At 44.2% G+C, this 18,318-nt stretch overlaps 2 protein-coding genes across 4 annotated transcripts in view; one reads left to right on the top strand and one right to left on the bottom strand.

Annotated features, from left to right (window-relative positions):
• Positions 1 to 18,318, bottom strand: part of LOC771494 — a 31,436-nt gene that overhangs the window by 4,314 nt on the left and 8,804 nt on the right. For both annotated transcript variants that reach the window (XM_001234771.7, XM_040648294.2), the window contains exons 2-5: positions 9,564 to 10,555; positions 4,325 to 4,376; positions 4,122 to 4,224; positions 2,749 to 2,912 (exon numbers count right to left, since the gene is read on the bottom strand). In XM_001234771.7, coding sequence (XP_001234772.4) covers positions 2,749 to 2,912; positions 4,122 to 4,224; positions 4,325 to 4,376; positions 9,564 to 10,555 — 1,311 coding nt within the window. The remainder of the gene's footprint in view (positions 1 to 2,748; positions 2,913 to 4,121; positions 4,225 to 4,324; positions 4,377 to 9,563; positions 10,556 to 18,318) is intronic.
• The window catches only part of GOLGA3 (golgin A3), a 56,892-nt gene continuing 39,826 nt past the window's right edge, over positions 1,253 to 18,318 (top strand). The window contains exons 1-2 of one of the 2 annotated variants that reach the window (XM_046901200.1): positions 1,253 to 1,306; positions 12,761 to 12,869. The gene's annotated coding sequence lies outside the window, so the exon portion shown is untranslated. Of the gene's footprint in view, positions 1,307 to 10,924; positions 11,372 to 12,760; positions 12,870 to 18,318 lie in introns of those variants that run through there. The other variant, XM_046901201.1, reaches the window with a different exon arrangement.

Below are 18,318 nucleotides of genomic sequence, written 5' to 3'. Positions count from 1 at the left end.
TTGCTAACACTTCACCTGTTGTTAATATAAGTCCCTTGTTCCATAACTCTGCATGTATTTTTAATTTTCAGCTGTGTGAATATGGCTGTCACGAGAAGAATGCAAAATCCACATTCCCGAAGTTTACACATTTCTTTAGGATAGTCTGAAACAAATCCCACAGTGTCCTGGATTTAAAAGGCCCAAGAGACCAAAAGCTTGTCATTTGTTATTTCTGACAAACAAAATCTCCCAGGTTTCCACAAATCAAAGAAACAGTTTCCTTACAATGTCGAGTTGGAAAAGGATGGGCAGAGAGGCGAGAAATGAGCTTCTCTGTAGGAAGCTGGCAGAGGTTCTATTCATGCTCTGGGTAAATTTGTTTCAATATTAAGTTCTTAGTCTCAGATTTGATTAAAGTAACAGACTTTATAAATATATAGTAATCTAGCTGTCTTCTGCTGAGAAGCCTCTTTAGGCTGTCTTAGGGTTTATTATTTTGATGGTTTTGAGACATGCACTGGGAGCAGCTACTGAGATTAATAACATATTTTCTAGATTTTTAAAAATCTTTTAGCAAAAAAACATGTCTTAAGTACTCTCTCATTCTTTACCCAAAACCTATTCATCTGACACTTGTCTGGATAGAAGTCAGATCACAGTTATAACCTAGCCAAAGACTGAGTGATACTTTAAAACAAATAGGACATACAACTAATGAAGAATGTCCAAAGGAGGGCGACAAAGGTTGTGAGGAGTCTGAGGGCAAGGTGTGTGGGTGGCACCTGCAGTCTCTCTGTTCATTCAGCTGGAGCAGAGGAGACTGAGGGGAGGCCTCAGGGCCCTGCAGCTCCTCATGGCCGCTCTTTGTAGTTTGCTTTGTTTAAATAAGCATTTTGGGTGAGGTGAATCTGAAGACATTATTTATTCTGCTGTACAGACTCAGGATTTCACACTTATCTCCACATGAGGATCACTTCTCAGCTCCTGCCAGAAAGCAGTGATGCTCTGGCAGGTAACTCCTGCCTGCCCAGTGCTGGCCTACAGACACTGGGCTGTGTACCCAACTTCTGCAGGGCTCAGGAACAAAACTCGGGAGCTTGGTGGCCAGATGCATCTTACACCCTAAAAATTCACACACCTGGAAACTAAACTGTGAACAGAACTCATTTTTAGCTCTAACATTTAGTAACCTTCAATTAACCTAGCTTGAGCGCAGGTGCGCTGATGGCCTGCTAGGCCCAATTTCGACCCCCCTCAGAGAGGATAGCCTGCAGCTGTGCTGGAAGAGCCTGTGCTTCTAACGGTGGCCCTTCACCTTTTCCAGGTATGTTTTTTGACCTTTTGGGGGGTTAGTACTGACTCCTTGTGTGCAAAAAAGACATAACTGAGAAGGAGTAGCCTTCTGAGTTAGTACAGTGGTGAATTGCTTTAATTCTTTGGTTATGTGCACTTAGAATTGTGTGAACACTGTGTTATATGTATATATATACACATAAATCTGCTATACTTACTTCTGGAAGGCATGGTATAATAGAAATGTTTTGCTGTGTTTCTTCCTTCTGACTAGTGAGGGGGAAGAGAAAGGAAAATGGGTTTTCTCTTTATCCAGAAATTGTATTTGTAAGTGGTTGCCACAAGGTGAAGCTCTCTCCACTGGAAAGAAGGACCAAGAAGTAGAGGGGTTCAAGAGTGCCTGATCTGGGTGCTGATACACTGTGTGTGCTCTGCTCTTCGGAAAGCAACGTGCTTCAGTCAGGCAGAGCACTAGAGCTGTTTTCCCTATTCTTTTTCTTCTTTTCTGTTAATCAGTGTGGTTGATTGGAGGAGGAGTTCAGCATATGTTTTGTACTAGTGAGGGAAATTTCTAATCAGCCCGCCTCCATGGGTAACTTACTAATCAATTCAGGGATACAGAATGCTGTTGCTCTGTACTCTGTGATTATAAACATTATGTGGACTGTCTTGAGGCAGGTAAGTTCCTTACACTGGTTCTTTCCCTTCTTGTGGGGAAAAAAAAAGGAGGATGTTGGACAGTGTTGACCTGGAAAGGTTTTAAGGTAGGCTTAGAAAGGACTTACACTGATAGTTGCTAACTTGTGATGAAGAGAGAACTCAAAAGTCTCAGGTCTGGCTGCTATCATCTGCTTCTAAATAAGTCAGTGATTGGGAGTTAAGAGGAAGGAGCTAAAAAAAGGAAGGTTACTAAAATGATTAGGTTTGTATGTGTATATTTGAAAGGGTGTCAATGCTTTCCCTTTAAGGGTTTGGTTTTTAGAATAAATGTTAATTCTTCACATGAGCTCAGGAGACAGTGACATAACGTTCTGACAAACTGAGGAGCTGAAGAACTTCCCTAACCACTTGGTAGTGGTGTGCGGGAATGGGTCTGTTCTTGTCTGCGGTTGTTACAAATGATGCTCTTAACTGCATATTACATTTAATGGAATGCCATCTTTGCCAATTAACAGATATTTCTTGAGAGCTGGTGCTTCAGCTTGGTGGCATATCTCTGCATTCTCACCTATAATATTCTAGGTCGATTTGTCAACCTGATCTTATCAAAGCTGAGAAGATGCTGGCCGAGGGATCACAGCCCATGTATTTTTGTAGCATCTCTGCCTGATGGTTCAGAGAGCTGCCTGGCTCGGTCACTACTACTCTTGCAAACGAGGCAGCAAGCATGAGTGTAGGAATGTGACAAGTGCTGTCCAAGAAGGACATTGTGTGGCTTGCTATGTCTCTAGCGATGTCCAGGAGCATTCCTACCTGTATTCTGTAGGTAGTAAAGCTCAGTCCACTGGCTCCAGGTCCAGCAGAAATAATAAACACTTCATCACTCCCTGTCTCGGTGGTCACAGCAGAGGTGGAAGAGGGCACGTCTGGGTCAGTATCTTGAGGAGACTGTTCTGTGCTGCCTCTGCAGGAAGTGACTGAGAAAATCCATATAAAAACAACTGAGGAGAGCCCAAAACGTCTGTTCCTAGCTCTTCCATGACAATCACCTTTCCCTCTCCCCCCCCAGAGACAGCCCCTTTGAGCTGTTACACCAGTCAGAACTAAGCTTGGACCAAGTTTGCTCTCCTGAACCTACAAGCTTTTAAAAATGAGACAAAAGGGGGTGAGGGGAAGAAAGGAACAACATTGGGTCTGCTGTTTGATAAAGACAGACCCAAACTGAAATCCACTGTACTAAATGCACAAGGTTTTCCTACAGATCAGAACTTTTTTTTTTTTTAACCCATATTTACTCATTCCTGTTAATGGTGAGCTCTGCTTTTTCCCTGACGTGCAAGCATTTTCTGCTTGAACCCTGGCAATGTTGCTCCCACAGGCAGCCATATGCTGCAGGTGTATACACCCGCTTGCATCCCCAAGGCCTACCCCTCTGGTCCAGGCCAGGACAGCTCTGCCTGTGGCTCCTGGCTGTGATCTCCTCGATCTCTGGCAGCAAGTAATTAGCTTTTGAGAAATATATCGCTGTGAGAATTGTGTGTAAAAGCTGATGGTCTTGTGGGAAACTGATGGTGTGTAGCAGTGTATTGTGAAGTCGCTCCTTGTTGGCCTTCCCCCAAAAGGAGTGCTAGTAGAATTCATTGGTTGTGACTCAAAACTGCAACAAGTGATGTTATCTGCAGCTTGGCTGGGGAACTCTGCTCTTGTTTTGGAAACACACATCTAAAGCGGTCTCACTCGAAAAGCCCTTCAGAAAGTCAGCTCCAGCAGTCAAACATGTCCAAAGCCAATGTAAGCATTACAAAACTCATCCTTTTCCAGGCAAGGTTAGACACGGGGCAGATGAGCCATCCACAATTTATGGATTGTTATAAGCTGCAGTTGTAGCAGCCTGAAGCAGACACCTTAGCTTTGCTAACCCAGTGTCTCTGCAACGCTGTGTAATATGACGGCTTCTGCTGGCAGTGTCCTGAAGCTGTACCCGCGTGCTCCTTGCCAGGGGAACTGCCCTCCCAGGGAGGGGGGAGAGCAGCAAGGGATATTCCCACAACAAAGCCTTTCTGCTGTCAAGCAGCTCTCCAGCTGTGCATGAGCAAGGCGGGAGGCGGGTGGGGGGAGAAACGGTCTGATTAGCAGGCTGGGGCCGGGGGGTGCCCTGACCTGCTCCCGGGGTGCGCCGCGCTTACCCGCCTGCTCCCGGCTGACAGAGTGGTTGTTGTTTTCATTCTCCCGACTTGGCACCACGAGCTGGAGCTCATTGATATCAACAGCAGAGTTCTGGATCCCGTTCTACAACTCAGAACATGCCCCAGTAAACATTGTCAGATAAACAGTGCAACAGCCAATATGAAAGAGAGAAACAGAAATTGCTGAAGCTATTAGCACTAACCTCCTGGTCACTGCATACGTTGGATGAGCTCCTTTTGGGGCACGTTCTCTGCCTGAAAAGGAGAGACAGCAACAACAACAACAAGCCCACGAGTGAGTTAGACCCAGAGAAGGGGAGGTCTTGGCTCATGCAGTGGGAAGTCATCTGGAGAAAGACCTGTCTTCCTCCCATGATCACCACGAAAGTGGGAACAGAGTTCAGACCTCTTCAAAGTCCTGCCAGCCTTCTCTCCATAGGGAATAGCACATACTGATGTGCTTTTTCACATCAGTAACTAAATAGCAGGACTGAAATCCTTTGGTCTGAGCAGTGACAATGTTCTTACTCTGTGAGACAATTCCATCTCTGTAGTCAGGATTGCAATCTACATTGTATTTGGCAAGCAGAGAACATAAAATGTTCATCTGCATGACCATTTTATTAAAAGGAGTGGCTAGGGCAGATGACTACCAGCTAAATGTGCCTGCTGGACTGTAGGGACACAATCATATTCATCTTATTTTATTTTTTAGTTTTAATTAATATTGTACCATGAAATAAGTGTTATTTACATACTGGATGAATATGATGCAAAGATGTCATGAATAGCTGAATGTGATCATGACTGAAGCAAGAATAGTTCGGTGTGCAGCAGTTCTTCATGCAATAGTGCAGAAAACAGGTGTTAATGCGATATGTGACCTCTTATTATTTTTCTCTCATATCTATGGCTGGAGGGGCTCGTTTAAGGCAGTTAACCTCTTCTATACAAAGTCTGTGGTGGTGCCTTCTAAGGGGTGTGTTGAAGGCAAGATTACAAGTTTTCAGGCACCTTTTCATTACTGCTTCTCTCTAAAACATGGGGGCTCAGAGGCTGCCTGGTAGGTCTGCCCAGGGGACAGCATCTGCTCCATCTTCACTGTATCACTGGAAGACTTAACAACTGATTATTGACTCTCAATTGAATTGAGAGAAGAAAAAAAAAAGCCTGATGCATCTCCAAGACTATTCCTAATGAGTTTGGAGGAGACTGCAGAAAGAGAAGAGCAAGTTCGCACTTCAGAATTTAATTCAGAAGGGTTCCAGAAGGACAGCTGTTACCGTAGGAGGCAAGATCACATCGGCTGGGCTAAAGCAGGGAAAGCTCTTCCTTAACTTGCGTTGGTGGAGAGGGAGCAGAGAGATTTCCAAGGAGAAGAGGTCTTTCCTCATTGGAGAATCGAGATTAAGCCAAGTAGGAAATACTGTGCAAGTACAGTAGAAGAAAGGTAGGAGAGAGGAGAGTCCTGTACCTCTGAAAGTTTAAATGAGGATAGAAAAGGCTAACTGGTTGGAATGTCCTCTTTTTAACTTTTTCTTCCCTCATCATGGTTTGGGTATTGATTCCACTGAACAGTTTGATTTACTGTCAGAAACTAACTCATAGAAAGGCTAAAGTTTCCTAGATTCACTCCCCAAAAAATTTCTGATGGCAACTTGAAATTTGATTCCTTCTACTCAGAACTGTTGCCCCAATGTCTGGGGAGAAGCTCTCATTTCTGGAACTTGGGCTCTTGGCCTTCTTTAGCACTCTCTCCAACTAGACCGTGTCTCCCATGGTATGCCACAGTGACTGTCCACCAAGGAGGGCAGTGATTTAGATCAGTGCATAGCTCATGCATATGAAACACCCTGTGTACAAATAGTTTGGTTTCCATCAGTTAAAAGAATGTGCAATTTAAAAACAAAAATTGCTTAAACCTTCCCAAGGAAAGCAAATATTCAAATCTGTTGAAAGCTTTGTGAAAATTGCCCTGTGCTCCCCAGCTCTCTCTATCCATCTGTGTTCCTAACTAAACTACCTCCGTATAGATGGACACAGAAGTGGAGGACAGCTACAAACAGGCAGGTAGAGGCTTCTGTGTTTTGCCTACCGTGAGGTTGGCAGAGAAAAACTCTGCTTTTAGCCCAGAAGTGACTGGAATCTTTTAGGAGAGTGTTAAATGAGGAAGGAGAAGATCAGGCTGCAGGCTGTGCCTAGCAGGGTGGCTTGTATGGACTGAAATGGCACACGACGACTTGAAGAAATAGCTGTATGCATAGAGGGGTTGTAATTGGAAACAAGTCACTGGCAGGCAATGCAGATGTAAAATGCAGTTGCAATCCACAGGTTGCAGCCATCAAGCAAAAGTCTGGCTGCATTGGATGGGATTAAAATTAAATAAGGTGGACGTGTCTCTTGTTCTTGAGGCTTGGGAAAGAAAATAAAAAATACCCCTTTGCTTGAGCCAGGCCTCATGGCCAAAAGTAATTAGAATTATTGGCCAACTAACAACTGAAGCTTTCATTTCCTCCCCAAACAGCAAACAAAAGCTGCAGTGTGGTGGAGACTTGGAGTTTCCCCAGAGAGCTTTGCCCTGGCTGAATGCAATGAGCCTGAGCAGACACTGCTGACGACTTGGTGCATTGGAGTGGCAGCAGGTGCCAAGCTTGGCCCGGGGTATTTCTAATCCTGGCAAGGATAGCTCCCTGCTACTTTTAGCTGAGCAAGAGCATCACATAGAAATGGTAAAAAAAACAGCTAAATGCCAGTGTGGTACCAGAGAAACAAGCAAAGCAGAGGAAAAAGTGGGAGGCAAGTTTACAGGGCCAAGAGCTTGAAGTTTACTCTTAGCATCTTCTGATGAGGTCGCCTTTGCAGCGGCACATTCCAGCCAGGGCAAGAATTGTCACACCTCAGAGAGATGGTCCCATTTCTGAGTGTGCTGTGTTATTAAAGCATCTTCATTTCTTCCCACAGCCCACCCCGTGCAGTCCTGGCATTTTCAGCAGCGAGGATGGGCTGTGGCTAAATCACACAACACGTGATTTCAAGCCTTTATTTAGGGCAAGAAGCATAAAACAGAGCTTGCTGGGCTCAAATTAAAAATTGTTTAGATATGCTTAATGGCCTCCGCAGCCTTATTGTAAGCTGCATTTTAGGAGAACACAGTTGGAAACCATACGCAAGCTCCAGCCGGTACCAGCAGTGCTGGGGACAGAGAGAAATATCCTCATAGAATTAGAGCAGGAAAGATGGAAAAAGAGTCTTCCAGAGCAGCCTCAGTGAGGCTTCTCAGCACAGAGCATGGTGCGATACTTCCAAGCATGTCAGATCGCAAATGCTTTTTAAATCTGACAAGAAATAAAAGTGTAATGTAATCGAGGCCTCCCTAGAATAGTGCACAGGGAATACAGGCAGCTGGGTTTGCAAAGGGCCTCTCATGAGGTGAATGTCTATGGACAGTCTTCCCTATATACAGTCAATATCTAATATATCTCCCTACCGAAAAAAAGTGACAGTGCAATGAAAAGGCGGCCATGCAGATGCTACAAGAAGTGAGCCTGTCCCTGGTGCTGTGCCATGGTGACCATGGCAGGATGTCCTCAGTGACCAGACTGCATAACAGTTGTGCAGGGTGAAAAAGGCATTCAGTTTTCTATGCTGGTCAACAATAGCAGAACATTACTATGCTTTGCAAATATCTGAGAAGCAAAAAAGCAAATTTTACATGTGAGTGGCATGGCCTGACTTTCTGAGCAGTCTGCACAGAGCACCTTTCAGGCAGTGGAAGCTCAGACTGCTGTGTACTTTGGTTTGAATAACATGCAGCTTCATGGATAGCTGCAGTGAAATTAAATGGCAAGAACTGCCTACTCGACATGTGCATCAGCCCAGGATGCTGCCATAGCAAAGGCAGAGTGTTTCTGCTGCTTTTGAAATTTGGCAAGGGTATAAAAATAATTTAGTGTCTGGAAGACATTTTCCACCAGACGTTTTCCTTTAGAACTAGCAAAAAAATGTAGTCTAAATTACCGTTCAGCAAGGTCTTTATAAAGGAAGGTTAGTCAGATGTAGCACACGTAAGATTAACTCTTACAACTATGAAAAGCCCAGACTCTGAAAGCAGGAATTTCTTTATGCAGCAAGAGTTTATTTGATTGTAAGATTATTAAGACTATATTTAGGCTCCACCACCTCACTCATGTTCTCTTATTCCAAGTATGGCGATGGCCTGCATTTTGTGTTCATTCAGCACAGCTAGTAATGCAGCCTCCAAAATCACACAAAAAACAACGTTCCTTTCTCAACTCAACCTCAGCTACGAGGAGTTGCTGAGCCACCCTGAGACCTTCTGGGTTGGAGGATGCACGGGGCAGAGGGTGCAGGAAGAGGGGACAGACCAGGCGAATGGTGCCGCTGAGAAATAAGTGCTATCTCAAACAGGCAGTCACCCCAGCAGAGCCCTGCAAGGGATGGTGTTTGTTTCAGTTCTCTGATGCTCCCAGTGCAGTCAAAATATTTGAAAAACACCATTTCACAAAAACCTAGGGAGTCCCTGCCTTGTTTTGCATCTGTTGGAAGGAAATGTTTTCACCAGAGTTACCAAGAAAACAGCAAACATAAGCTGGGGTGTGGAGAAGCTTTCTCCTGATAGATACATCAGGAGAAAATAAATAAAAGCAATTGAGTAGAGGGGAATGCTTTTGTCACTGGCTGGTTGTAGCTGTTCAGCAAGTTAGGTCAGCCCCTGGGCTGACCAACAGCTCACAGGGCCCAGTCCTTTCAGATGACATCTGGGGACAGGCACAGATAGCACAGCACAACTCTCAGCCTTTCCCAGGCAGAGCGCAGGCTCTGCAGGTATCTGCTCACCTCGTGAGTGCGTTAGAATTAAAATGTCTGCGCACCCCTCGGATAAAACTTGCTTCAGATTGAAAACACTATTTAATGTAGGTAACTGCATCTTAATTCCAAGCGGCAGTATTTTAGTTACTTATTTTTATGCAGAGCATTAGTGATGGTTAGAATCGAAGTGAGAAGACAGCGACTATCAGCTCAGCCTGCCTGCGAGATGTGGGGAAGGGTGCTCTCTATCCTGCATTTGTCCATTGGCCACTAGGGGCCCAAAACTGAGAAACAAGTATTGAAACCAAATAAGGACCAAGAAAGACCTCACCCCTCAGGTGTTTCTTTGGGATGGAGGGGGAATAAAAAAAAAAAAAGAAGAAAGAAAGAAGTAAATATGAGGTACCAGAGCTGTAGAACTGGGAAAGAAAACTGTGAAGCATAGGGTAGGAATAGAAACTGGCTTTGGTTTCCTCTACATCCACACACTACTGCACCAAAAGGACAGCAAGCATTAGCAGAGCAAAGAAAATGTGTATTTGTTTTCTGGTCTTTCCTGTCCTGTACAGATAATATCACATTCTTCAGAGGCTCAGACACCCACCATCTTACCTGCAGGCTACGCAGAGGGCAGAGAGCAAAGCAAGTGCAAAGAAGACAGTCCCTGTTAAAATTGCCAGCATCATTATGTTTTCCATTCTCTCCTGCCTTACAGCATCCACGGGGTTGGGTTCTGTGATGTTCTTGTATTCAAAGAGCATTGCGAAGCCTCTGCCCCGGTTGGTGGTGGTAATGAGTTCCATGATAACCTCAACCATTTCCAGAGATGAACCAAAGACCATGGTCTTGTTTAGAGGTGAATTTGGTCCACAGAAACGAGAGGAAAACGTGATGAGATCTGAAACATACAGTACATCGTGGGGACAGACATCCACTGCTGGCTGTTGGCTGGAGATTTCCACTGGCAGCATTGTTGTGGGAAGCGTCCAGCTCTCTCCCAGACTTTCATCTCTCTCACTAGCAGCTAGGTGGGCAAACAAAATATTGCCTTTCCAACCTTCTTTTGTTTCTTGGCTGCTAACATTTTGTCTCTGTGTTGTGGCACCACCAGAATCAGGTAATGGCTGTTCTTCTGTTTGAGTCTCCGTAATCGCTTGTGGTTCCTTCATCTGTTTTGACTGGTTTCCTTCGGACATCTGTTTGGCTTCATCTTTCTTTGAGGCTGCTCCTGGAAGTTCATCTAGGTGGCCAGGAAGTCCTTTTGACTGATCTCCTGCGCCGCTCAGATTCTGAGCTGCCTTCGACATCCAGCTCTGAAGAGGGGATTTTGTAGTCTGAAGAACAAAGTCCAGGTTTTCCTCGGGAGGAGTCACGTCCTTATTTCCTGTTATTGCAGCGGCTGGAAAGCCATCCCAGGGGGTTGGAGTTTCACTAGAGCTCTCAAAAATGTCAAAGTCAAAAATTTCCAAGATAAGATGTGTTCTTATGGGAATGAAAAACTGCCAAACACAGTGTGTCCCTGGGTAGTAGTTGTTTGGAAATCCTGGTGATAAAATCAGGCCTCTTTCCATTGACTCCACCACCGCACCACAGGAATAATAGACCTGGGAAATAAGACAAGTACACTTATTTCTTGCCAGAGGCAATATACAGGACGCAGCACGCTGGACCTAAGCAAGGTCCTACCCCTTCACTTTAGTGACTGGTGTAAAGTAGACTTTTACAGGCTTCATGAATTCTGAGTTCTTGAGGCTATCTTCTGCTTTCACATTTAGAGCCTTAATCTCTAATATGGACAACCAATCTTAGAGACTGCAAGAGTGCATACTGAGCACACAGCTTCTGCAGAAATATAATCCAGATGAACAATTCATGAAATGTTCATGTTCTATCCCTATTTCTATTATAATAGAGTCCCTTTCTGCTTTTGCCTAATGCACATTCCCAGGTTATTGAATCCTGAATACATTTGTTGTTGACACACAACTCTTCACTGCACAAATGTGTCATCCTAAACAGCCTGTAGTGTGATAAAAACCTTAAGCTGAAGAAAAACTGTGTCACTACAGCATCTTGAGTTCTATGTTATTTTCATTACAAAATCACTGTTTTAAGTGCAAAAAGGCCCTTGCACTGATTTATCCATGAATCACCCAAACAACTTATCTTGGTTTCAGAGACATTCAGTCTTATTTACTTCAGTAACCGAGGTAGTTTTGATTGGATACATTTTCTCTTCAAATGCAAAGCCTCTCGGAATAGTGCCAGCAGATACCCGCTCCCAATCTGCAAGCATTTTGCATAACAGTCATAGTCCTGTCTGAAATGCATTGAAATGCATTTCTTCCTTCTCCATAAATAGCCTTCAGAATCCAAAAGGAAAAAATGGTTGCACTAGCGACCAACCTGCTTCTTTAAAGGTACGTGAGGCCGTTTTCACGCATCATATTTACAACAGCCTTTCCCAGAAGTATGCTCCTGGAGCCCTTTTTCAAGATGCTTTCCATAAACGTGGAGGGCGCAGAGCCCCATCTGTGCCTGGGGCAGCGGCTTTTGAAAAGGAGAAAAAATAAGTCCCAAGTGCTGAGGTCACAAGCCTTGTCTAGGAGCACGTGTTTACTATCATTAATTGGAAAAGAAAGGGAATGCTTTGGGGGTTTGTTTTTATTTTTTATTATTTTGGTTGGAAATGATTAGTTGTCTTGGTCTGTTATCTATTTAAACACAAAGGAAGCTTGGCAGTAGAACAAACAAAGCTTATGAAGTCCACATAAAGCCACAAAGATCAAAATACTCCAGATTTTCTGTCTCCTGGTCCCTCCCCCTGTCTCATATTGAAATGGAAAGGGAAAAAAAAAGCAGCAATGCCAAATGTTAAAAGCCCATAAATAAAAACAGAAAGGCAGGGTGTTCTGTAAGGCATTAGCTTTGTTTTCCAACAGGTTCTTTTCATATTCGGAGTAATTTCAGGGGGGTGGCAGGGCTGCAATAGGAAAGGACCAAAACAGTGGTGAAGTAGAAATTGTTTTCTGTACTCCAGGTTGAAATCCAATCTTTGAGTTTTAAAAGTGCCTCTTAAATCACAGGTTGTGCTAATTATAGGGGAATGAACTGCAGGTTTCTCATTTAAGGCACCTGGACCATGGCTTGAAGTTTCAAGTGAAAAAGAAACCATGTACAGCTGTGCAGGTTTTCTATCTAATCATTGGTGCTATGCAGCAAGTAATGCTAAAATGGCTAAACAGTATGCTACATATTTTTTATCCAGGAGGTAATTTGTTGTATTATTATGCTAGTCTAAATCAGTTTATTCAAGTAGGAATCCAGAGGAAAACATTGTCAGTTTAGGAGGATATAGATCCTAACTTTCACATTTTCATCTGAATTCTGGATGTATTTGTTATCACTTTGTAAACACTGCTGATAACTAGCTGGTTTCCAGTCATTGTACCCTTTCTTCCCTTAGGGAGGGGGTTACTCTGTGACACAGAGAGTTACAGAGAGCTTCCTGGTGACATCCCCCTGTCCTGGGGTGTCTGTGCAGATTGTCTTTACTTCACGGTAGTCTTTTGAGCTCACTCTTAAGTAAGATACCGGTATAGCAAGACTCAGCATGTAATACCTAACTTTCCATTTCAAAGAAGCATCCAGTTTTGGAGCCAGAATGCGTACCAGAACTGTTGCTGTTGAAGGGTACTTCTGTCTGTAGGAGGAGTTCGTGTGGGCCCAAACTTCCTTAGTTAGCGCTCACCGAGGGTTGAGGTTTTGTTTGGAGGAACATGCCAACTGATTGAGTTCTCTTTTTTCAGATACCAAGAAGGCAGTCGGAGGTGTTCACAGCCCCACCTCTCCTACCAGAAGACTCTGCTAATGTCTAAAAGCAGCAGCCGTCAGCTCAGCGGCTCTCACACTGAATGGGTAAGTGCCTTCCTCTACGTTTCTCAGTCCTACTCTCAAGTGAGGTACACTTTCCTGCCTTCGCTTCCACCTGAATCTGTCATCATTTGGAGAAAAATACTGTGCAGATTCTGCACGCACCTGAGGAGCCTCAGGTCTGGGCTCAAAGGCCTTTTCCTCCCTGCAAGCCACGTGGCTGCCAGCCACTGCAGTATTTCGCTGAATCCCAACAGGTACCCATGCCCACACTTGGGGATGGGGAGTTGTGCAATGTGTGCATTCGAGAAATATGTCTGACAGGTCATGGCTGCAGGGTGATCGTTCATTTGTTACAGCCTGGGAGACTGAAAACATCCAAGATTTGCTCAGACAACAGGGAAAAAACACCCAAGGGACAGGAAATGCAGTATAGATCTGAAGGTGGGGAAAAAAAGGTTTCTGATAAATTTCTAATCCAGAACTGAATGACTGACAGTGCTGCTTAGTTCATTTACATCATCCATTTTGAAGGCTGAATTTTATCAATTAGACACAGACGTTCCCTTCCACAGCAAGTGGCATATTCATGGGCTTTTGACAGAGACATGCAAACAATTTGGCACGTTTCAGTCTTTGCAAATTATAAGTTGTTATTTGTTTTTTATAAACAACAGTTTTTACACCAATTAGGTCAATTATGAGTAGGGTGGGGATTTATTTATTTTTCCTTTTTTTTTTTTTTAATCTGCTAATAAGACAACTCCTTGAGAGTGTTGATGAGAGGCACAGTACAGTTCTGTAGGCTCAGAAGGGATCTCTTCAGAAGCACGGTGGTTTTGGATGGCGGCAAGGGTTGCAGTTTCCAAGCACACAAAGGGGTGGGATTGGGAATTACTATTGTACTGAGATGTGAAATACAGTAACCTACTGTAGGAAATCATAAGGTATGAGGAAAGGCTAGGTGATCACCAAGCAGCAGGGGCCAGGCATATGGCAGCTGACCCACAGGAGCTCTTCAGTGATGGGTACTGGTCTCTGCCCAATCACTAGAAGCAGGCAGGGCTGAGTTCTTAGGCTTGTCTGGCCTGCCTCTAAAAATGGAATGCTTCTGGCATGAGGTGTGAGCCTGGAGGGAAGGTGGGGAGGGTGCTGTTGCACACAGTAGGTAAGAGGAGGTGACATGGTGTGTGGTTTGTCTTGTAAAGATGGAAGCCCTGCTGAAGAGGAGACAAAGCGATGGAATGTACTGGTTAGGGAAACCTTCAGACTATTTGTGTTCATAGCTTTTGCTGCAGCCCAGAGAGTGCAGTACTGATACATTTTCTTCATTCATGTTAATGCTGGCATGAGGAGTTGCTGTTTGCAACCCTGGAGGTTGCTGCCTTGCCTGTATCCCATGCGTAGTCCCAAAGGCATTTTTCTTTTGAAGTGTTTGTTTCAAAGAAGAGAAAGGAGGACATCCTGTTTTGATGTTTGTCATTCCTCTGCAAGCACAATCTCAGATTCTCTGCCTTGGGTCCTGCCCAACGTAGTTTGTTTTCTTTTACAGCGTAGTCACCCAAGGAATATCAAGCTGTCTTACTGTGCACGCAGAGCCAGAGCAAAAGCCTCAGCAGAGCAAGCTGGAGGCATACAGCAGAGCCACTCCATTTCCAAGACATTCTCAGGGGCCAACCCACATACTTAACAGAGATACCAAGTTGCAGGCACGCAGGGAAAAGATGTGCAAAGATCATAACCTACTTCTCCCTCGTTCATGCATTATGCACATCTCGATTTCTGTGCATTTCTCACATGTATTTCCAGTTTTAGGCATACTTAAAAATGTCACTTCCACTTTTCTTTAGAAATGCCAGAGAAGGAATAATCAGCTACATCTCAAGCTGACTGAACATTTAAGAGCTGCTGCATTTATTAGTGTCTTCAGGAACAGATGTGTATTATCTCCTTATCCAAGTTAAAGGGCTTTTTGGTCTTTGCTTGAAGGCTGTACTAGAAAGATTTAATATTAGCGTAATGAGAGAAGATGGGGATAGAAGTTGTTTATGCAGACCTTAGACATCACTCTTAAGTCAAAATGCTTGGTTATGATCCTGTGCTTATGACCTGAAGAGCCTTTTATGTTTCATCTTTTCTTGTGAAATGCATCCACTAAATAACTGATACTTCACTGATTACTGGGGTTTTTGGGGGGAGGGTAGGGTAGCAAAAAGAGAACTCCTCCAGGTAGATTTTTTGCTTTGCTTCAAAACCCTAATCCCCCTGCAGCCACTTGGTGCCAAAGCAGGACTCCAGGCAGCATATGGCCCTTCTACAGAAGACTTATCTTGTCAGCCTCCAGCTGACTCTACAGCAACCATAGAGATATGCAATTAGCTTTTGGACAGAGATGGATGTGGTCTTAGAATCCAAGACTGTTCAGTCTGGGTGACTAAATTTAGCCATCTGAACTCACCGTGGTATCAGTGGAGTGAAAAGCCAGCAAGCTTTATTTAGGATCCCTCACCTTCCAAAATTAAATACACCTTATGTCCACACATGCACGCACATGTGTGTTTCTTTCAAAGAGCTGGCAACACTTTAACATTACTTCACTAGCTTCTTCATATTCTATTCTGCCCCAGGGACCTCTTTAAAAACCCTGGATCCACCAATCTGCAATTGCCTGTAACATGCAGAGGGAGGTAAGCAATCTCGGTTACTTCCCCCTCCAAACACAGGAGGTTCATTTTGAGCTAAATATCACTGAGACTCACTGGAGTGACTGAACAGAGCCAGCCACGTGGGATGTAATACCAAGTGGCCTGAACTTTTGGCACAGCAGGAAGAAAATGCTGAACTTCAGACTTTAGAAATGAAAAAGAAATAGAGAAGGAAAGAGGGGAAGTGGCCGTTCCTTTCTTCAAGCTTAAGGGAGGAAACAAAATATAGACAAGGCTTTACTTGCTGACGTGGCTGGAAATAGCTGCAAACTACTAGAAATACAATTCTTGTGGTTCCCAGCAGAAGGCCCAAGTTCTCCTCTCACAGTGTTTCCAAGTTACAGCAGCCTGAGCGTTTTGGATGCTCATCAAATACAGGATCTAAGGAAAGACTATCCCAAGAGTAAGATACAAAACTCCAGTCTGTTGGTTTAAGTGACCACATTTACTTCGCTAGCTGACTGATCTAGAAATCAAAGTTGGTGGGGAATTTTTCTTCCAGCTAGAAGAGAAAGTTAATCAGAGGCTTTATAAAATTAGCACTCTACTTAATTTTGCATTTTCATGTCATCTCTTCATAAAAGGTTTATTTTCTTTCATTAGAATGAACTAGACACAGCAGCTGCAAATCTAGCCTATTTTTTCACTTGGCAGCACAAGAATTTGTGGAAATGCCTTGAAATTGCCATCCTCTCCACTAAATTGCCTTTGCTCTTTAAAGCATGAGACAGCAGCAAAAGGAGAATCTCTTTTCGTATTATGGCAATTCCTCAAGCATCTTTGGATGCTTGGAAGCAGAATGCCTGGCGGCAGTAGATCAGGACATGGGACTGACAAAAATTGCTAGCAGCTTGCTTAGAATTAAGGAGAGGAGTTGTCCCTGTCACCTTTTTCCAGCTCTTAACTGTGATTTTTTTCAGACTGACCCTCAAAAGAGTTCTTAATTTGGAGAGTGTTCCCTCTGCTAAGGGGTCTCCTCTCCCTCCCTGTCCCAACACAAGTCCGTACAGCAGCACCTCCAGCCAGCATTCTTGCCTTGTGGCCTGGGGAAGCTTACAGCAATGAGCACTGTACAGGACTTGAGTGTAGGACTCTCAAACCAGGCTGAGCACACATTTGCTTTTAATACAATTACAGTATCGGAGAGGTTGCCCTTATGTTTTCAAACAAGGGTCCAGAATTCGTTGAAATGAGCACAACCTGCAGGATTGAAGCAAAACCAAGCCTACATTTTTTTAACAAATGCTCTGTTATTTCAGTAGTGGGTAGCAGCAGTTCCACCACATGGATGTGATTATGGATGTGACATTTCCACTCTGCAAATCCCATTGCCAGGAAAGAGCCCATCTTGTCTTACATTCCTACTTGGCACACATCAGATAGTTTTGCAGGGCCCTGTTTTCATGCCTATCACCATGTTTTCTATTGTTCCCACTGGCTCACATTACATTTGAAGAGAACCAGCGCGCAGATACGAAGGGAAGGGGACTATGAAAGCCTGCAGCTGCAGGAGGTGAGGGAAAGAAAAATATTGCCAGAAGAGCAGAGAAGCAAAGCAGGAATGCAGTGCTGCAATTAGAGCAAAGAATGCAATATCTGAGCTTCAGGAGTTGGAGGCCCAACTGTGCCTCCCACTATAGGCATGCTGTTTTCTCTTATTCTTCCCATATGCGAGTTTGCTGCAGCTGAGCCCTGAAAATCTGAAAAAGCCTGCTGGGAAGGTGCTGCTTTATTTTGCAGGACTACAGACAACATTCTCTTGGCTTTGTGGGGAAAAAAAGTCAGCGAGGTTGCAAATGTTTGTGTAACCTTGGAGAAAAGCAGGTAGGCTCTGTCAGAACAAAAGGAGCACGATGGGGCTGGGGTCATCCTCACCTGCTGGCAGATGTCAGCAGCCAGCTCCCAGCACCTGCCTAGGGATGCAGCTTTTCCTGCAGCACAGTGCCAAACTGCTAGGCAGGCCATTGCCACAACAAATCTCCATGAATCAAAGCAGCTGCAGAGTAAGTAGCAGAAGAAGGTCAGTGATCTCATTAGAGCCAGGAGGCCCAGGCCCTCAGCCACAGCAAGGTCCTGGCTTCACAGCTGCAGCGTATTTTGATACCTGGCCTCAAACAGATTGCATAACTGTGCCGTGAGGTCACCATCCCTCCTACTTGATCCTCTCTGAGAACAGGAGGTAGGGGATAGGAAAATCACAAAAAAAACCAAAACCAACAAACATGGGCACTCAGGCAACCACCAGACACAGCGATGCACTCTAGTTTCTGCAGAGAACAACAGACCTCCTCATTTGACTCCAGAGATGCAATGCCTTTTTCTGCTCACAAAAAAATGCTTGTTCCCAGAGACAAAAACAGGGGCTGTTTTCTGAACAATCACCCATGGAACAGTACAGCTTTCCATAGCATGAGCAGAACCATCATACACGGTCTGCGCATACACTGTAACTGACATTGTGTACTTGCCTTCAGAGCAACCACAGAAAAGTTGATGTTCTGCTTCTTTTGAGAGGTTTTCAGGTGAGAAGCAAAAGCAGTTTCTACTCATTAGGCCCGAGATGCCGTCCTGCATGTAGTTATGTAGAGTGGGTAGAACTATCTAAAACTTCCCAGGTGAAAGCTGTCAGGATACTGAGAACACAGTAAGATCAATTCTTGCTCTTTTTCTCAACATCATGAATATGCTGAAGTGCTAGTTCTCTCATTCTAGTTCTCTAATTAAGATTGATTTGGATTCACCTACAAGAATGTAAGTTTGGCTAAGCAAAGCTCTCTCTCCTTATCTGG

The sequence above is a fragment of the Gallus gallus genome, chromosome 15, assembly GCF_016699485.2.
Source record: "Gallus gallus isolate bGalGal1 chromosome 15, bGalGal1.mat.broiler.GRCg7b, whole genome shotgun sequence".
NCBI classification, from domain to species: domain Eukaryota; kingdom Metazoa; phylum Chordata; class Aves; order Galliformes; family Phasianidae; genus Gallus; species Gallus gallus.
The sequence above is the reverse complement of the archived record's forward strand: the minus strand, read 5'-3'. Positions and strand labels throughout refer to the sequence as shown.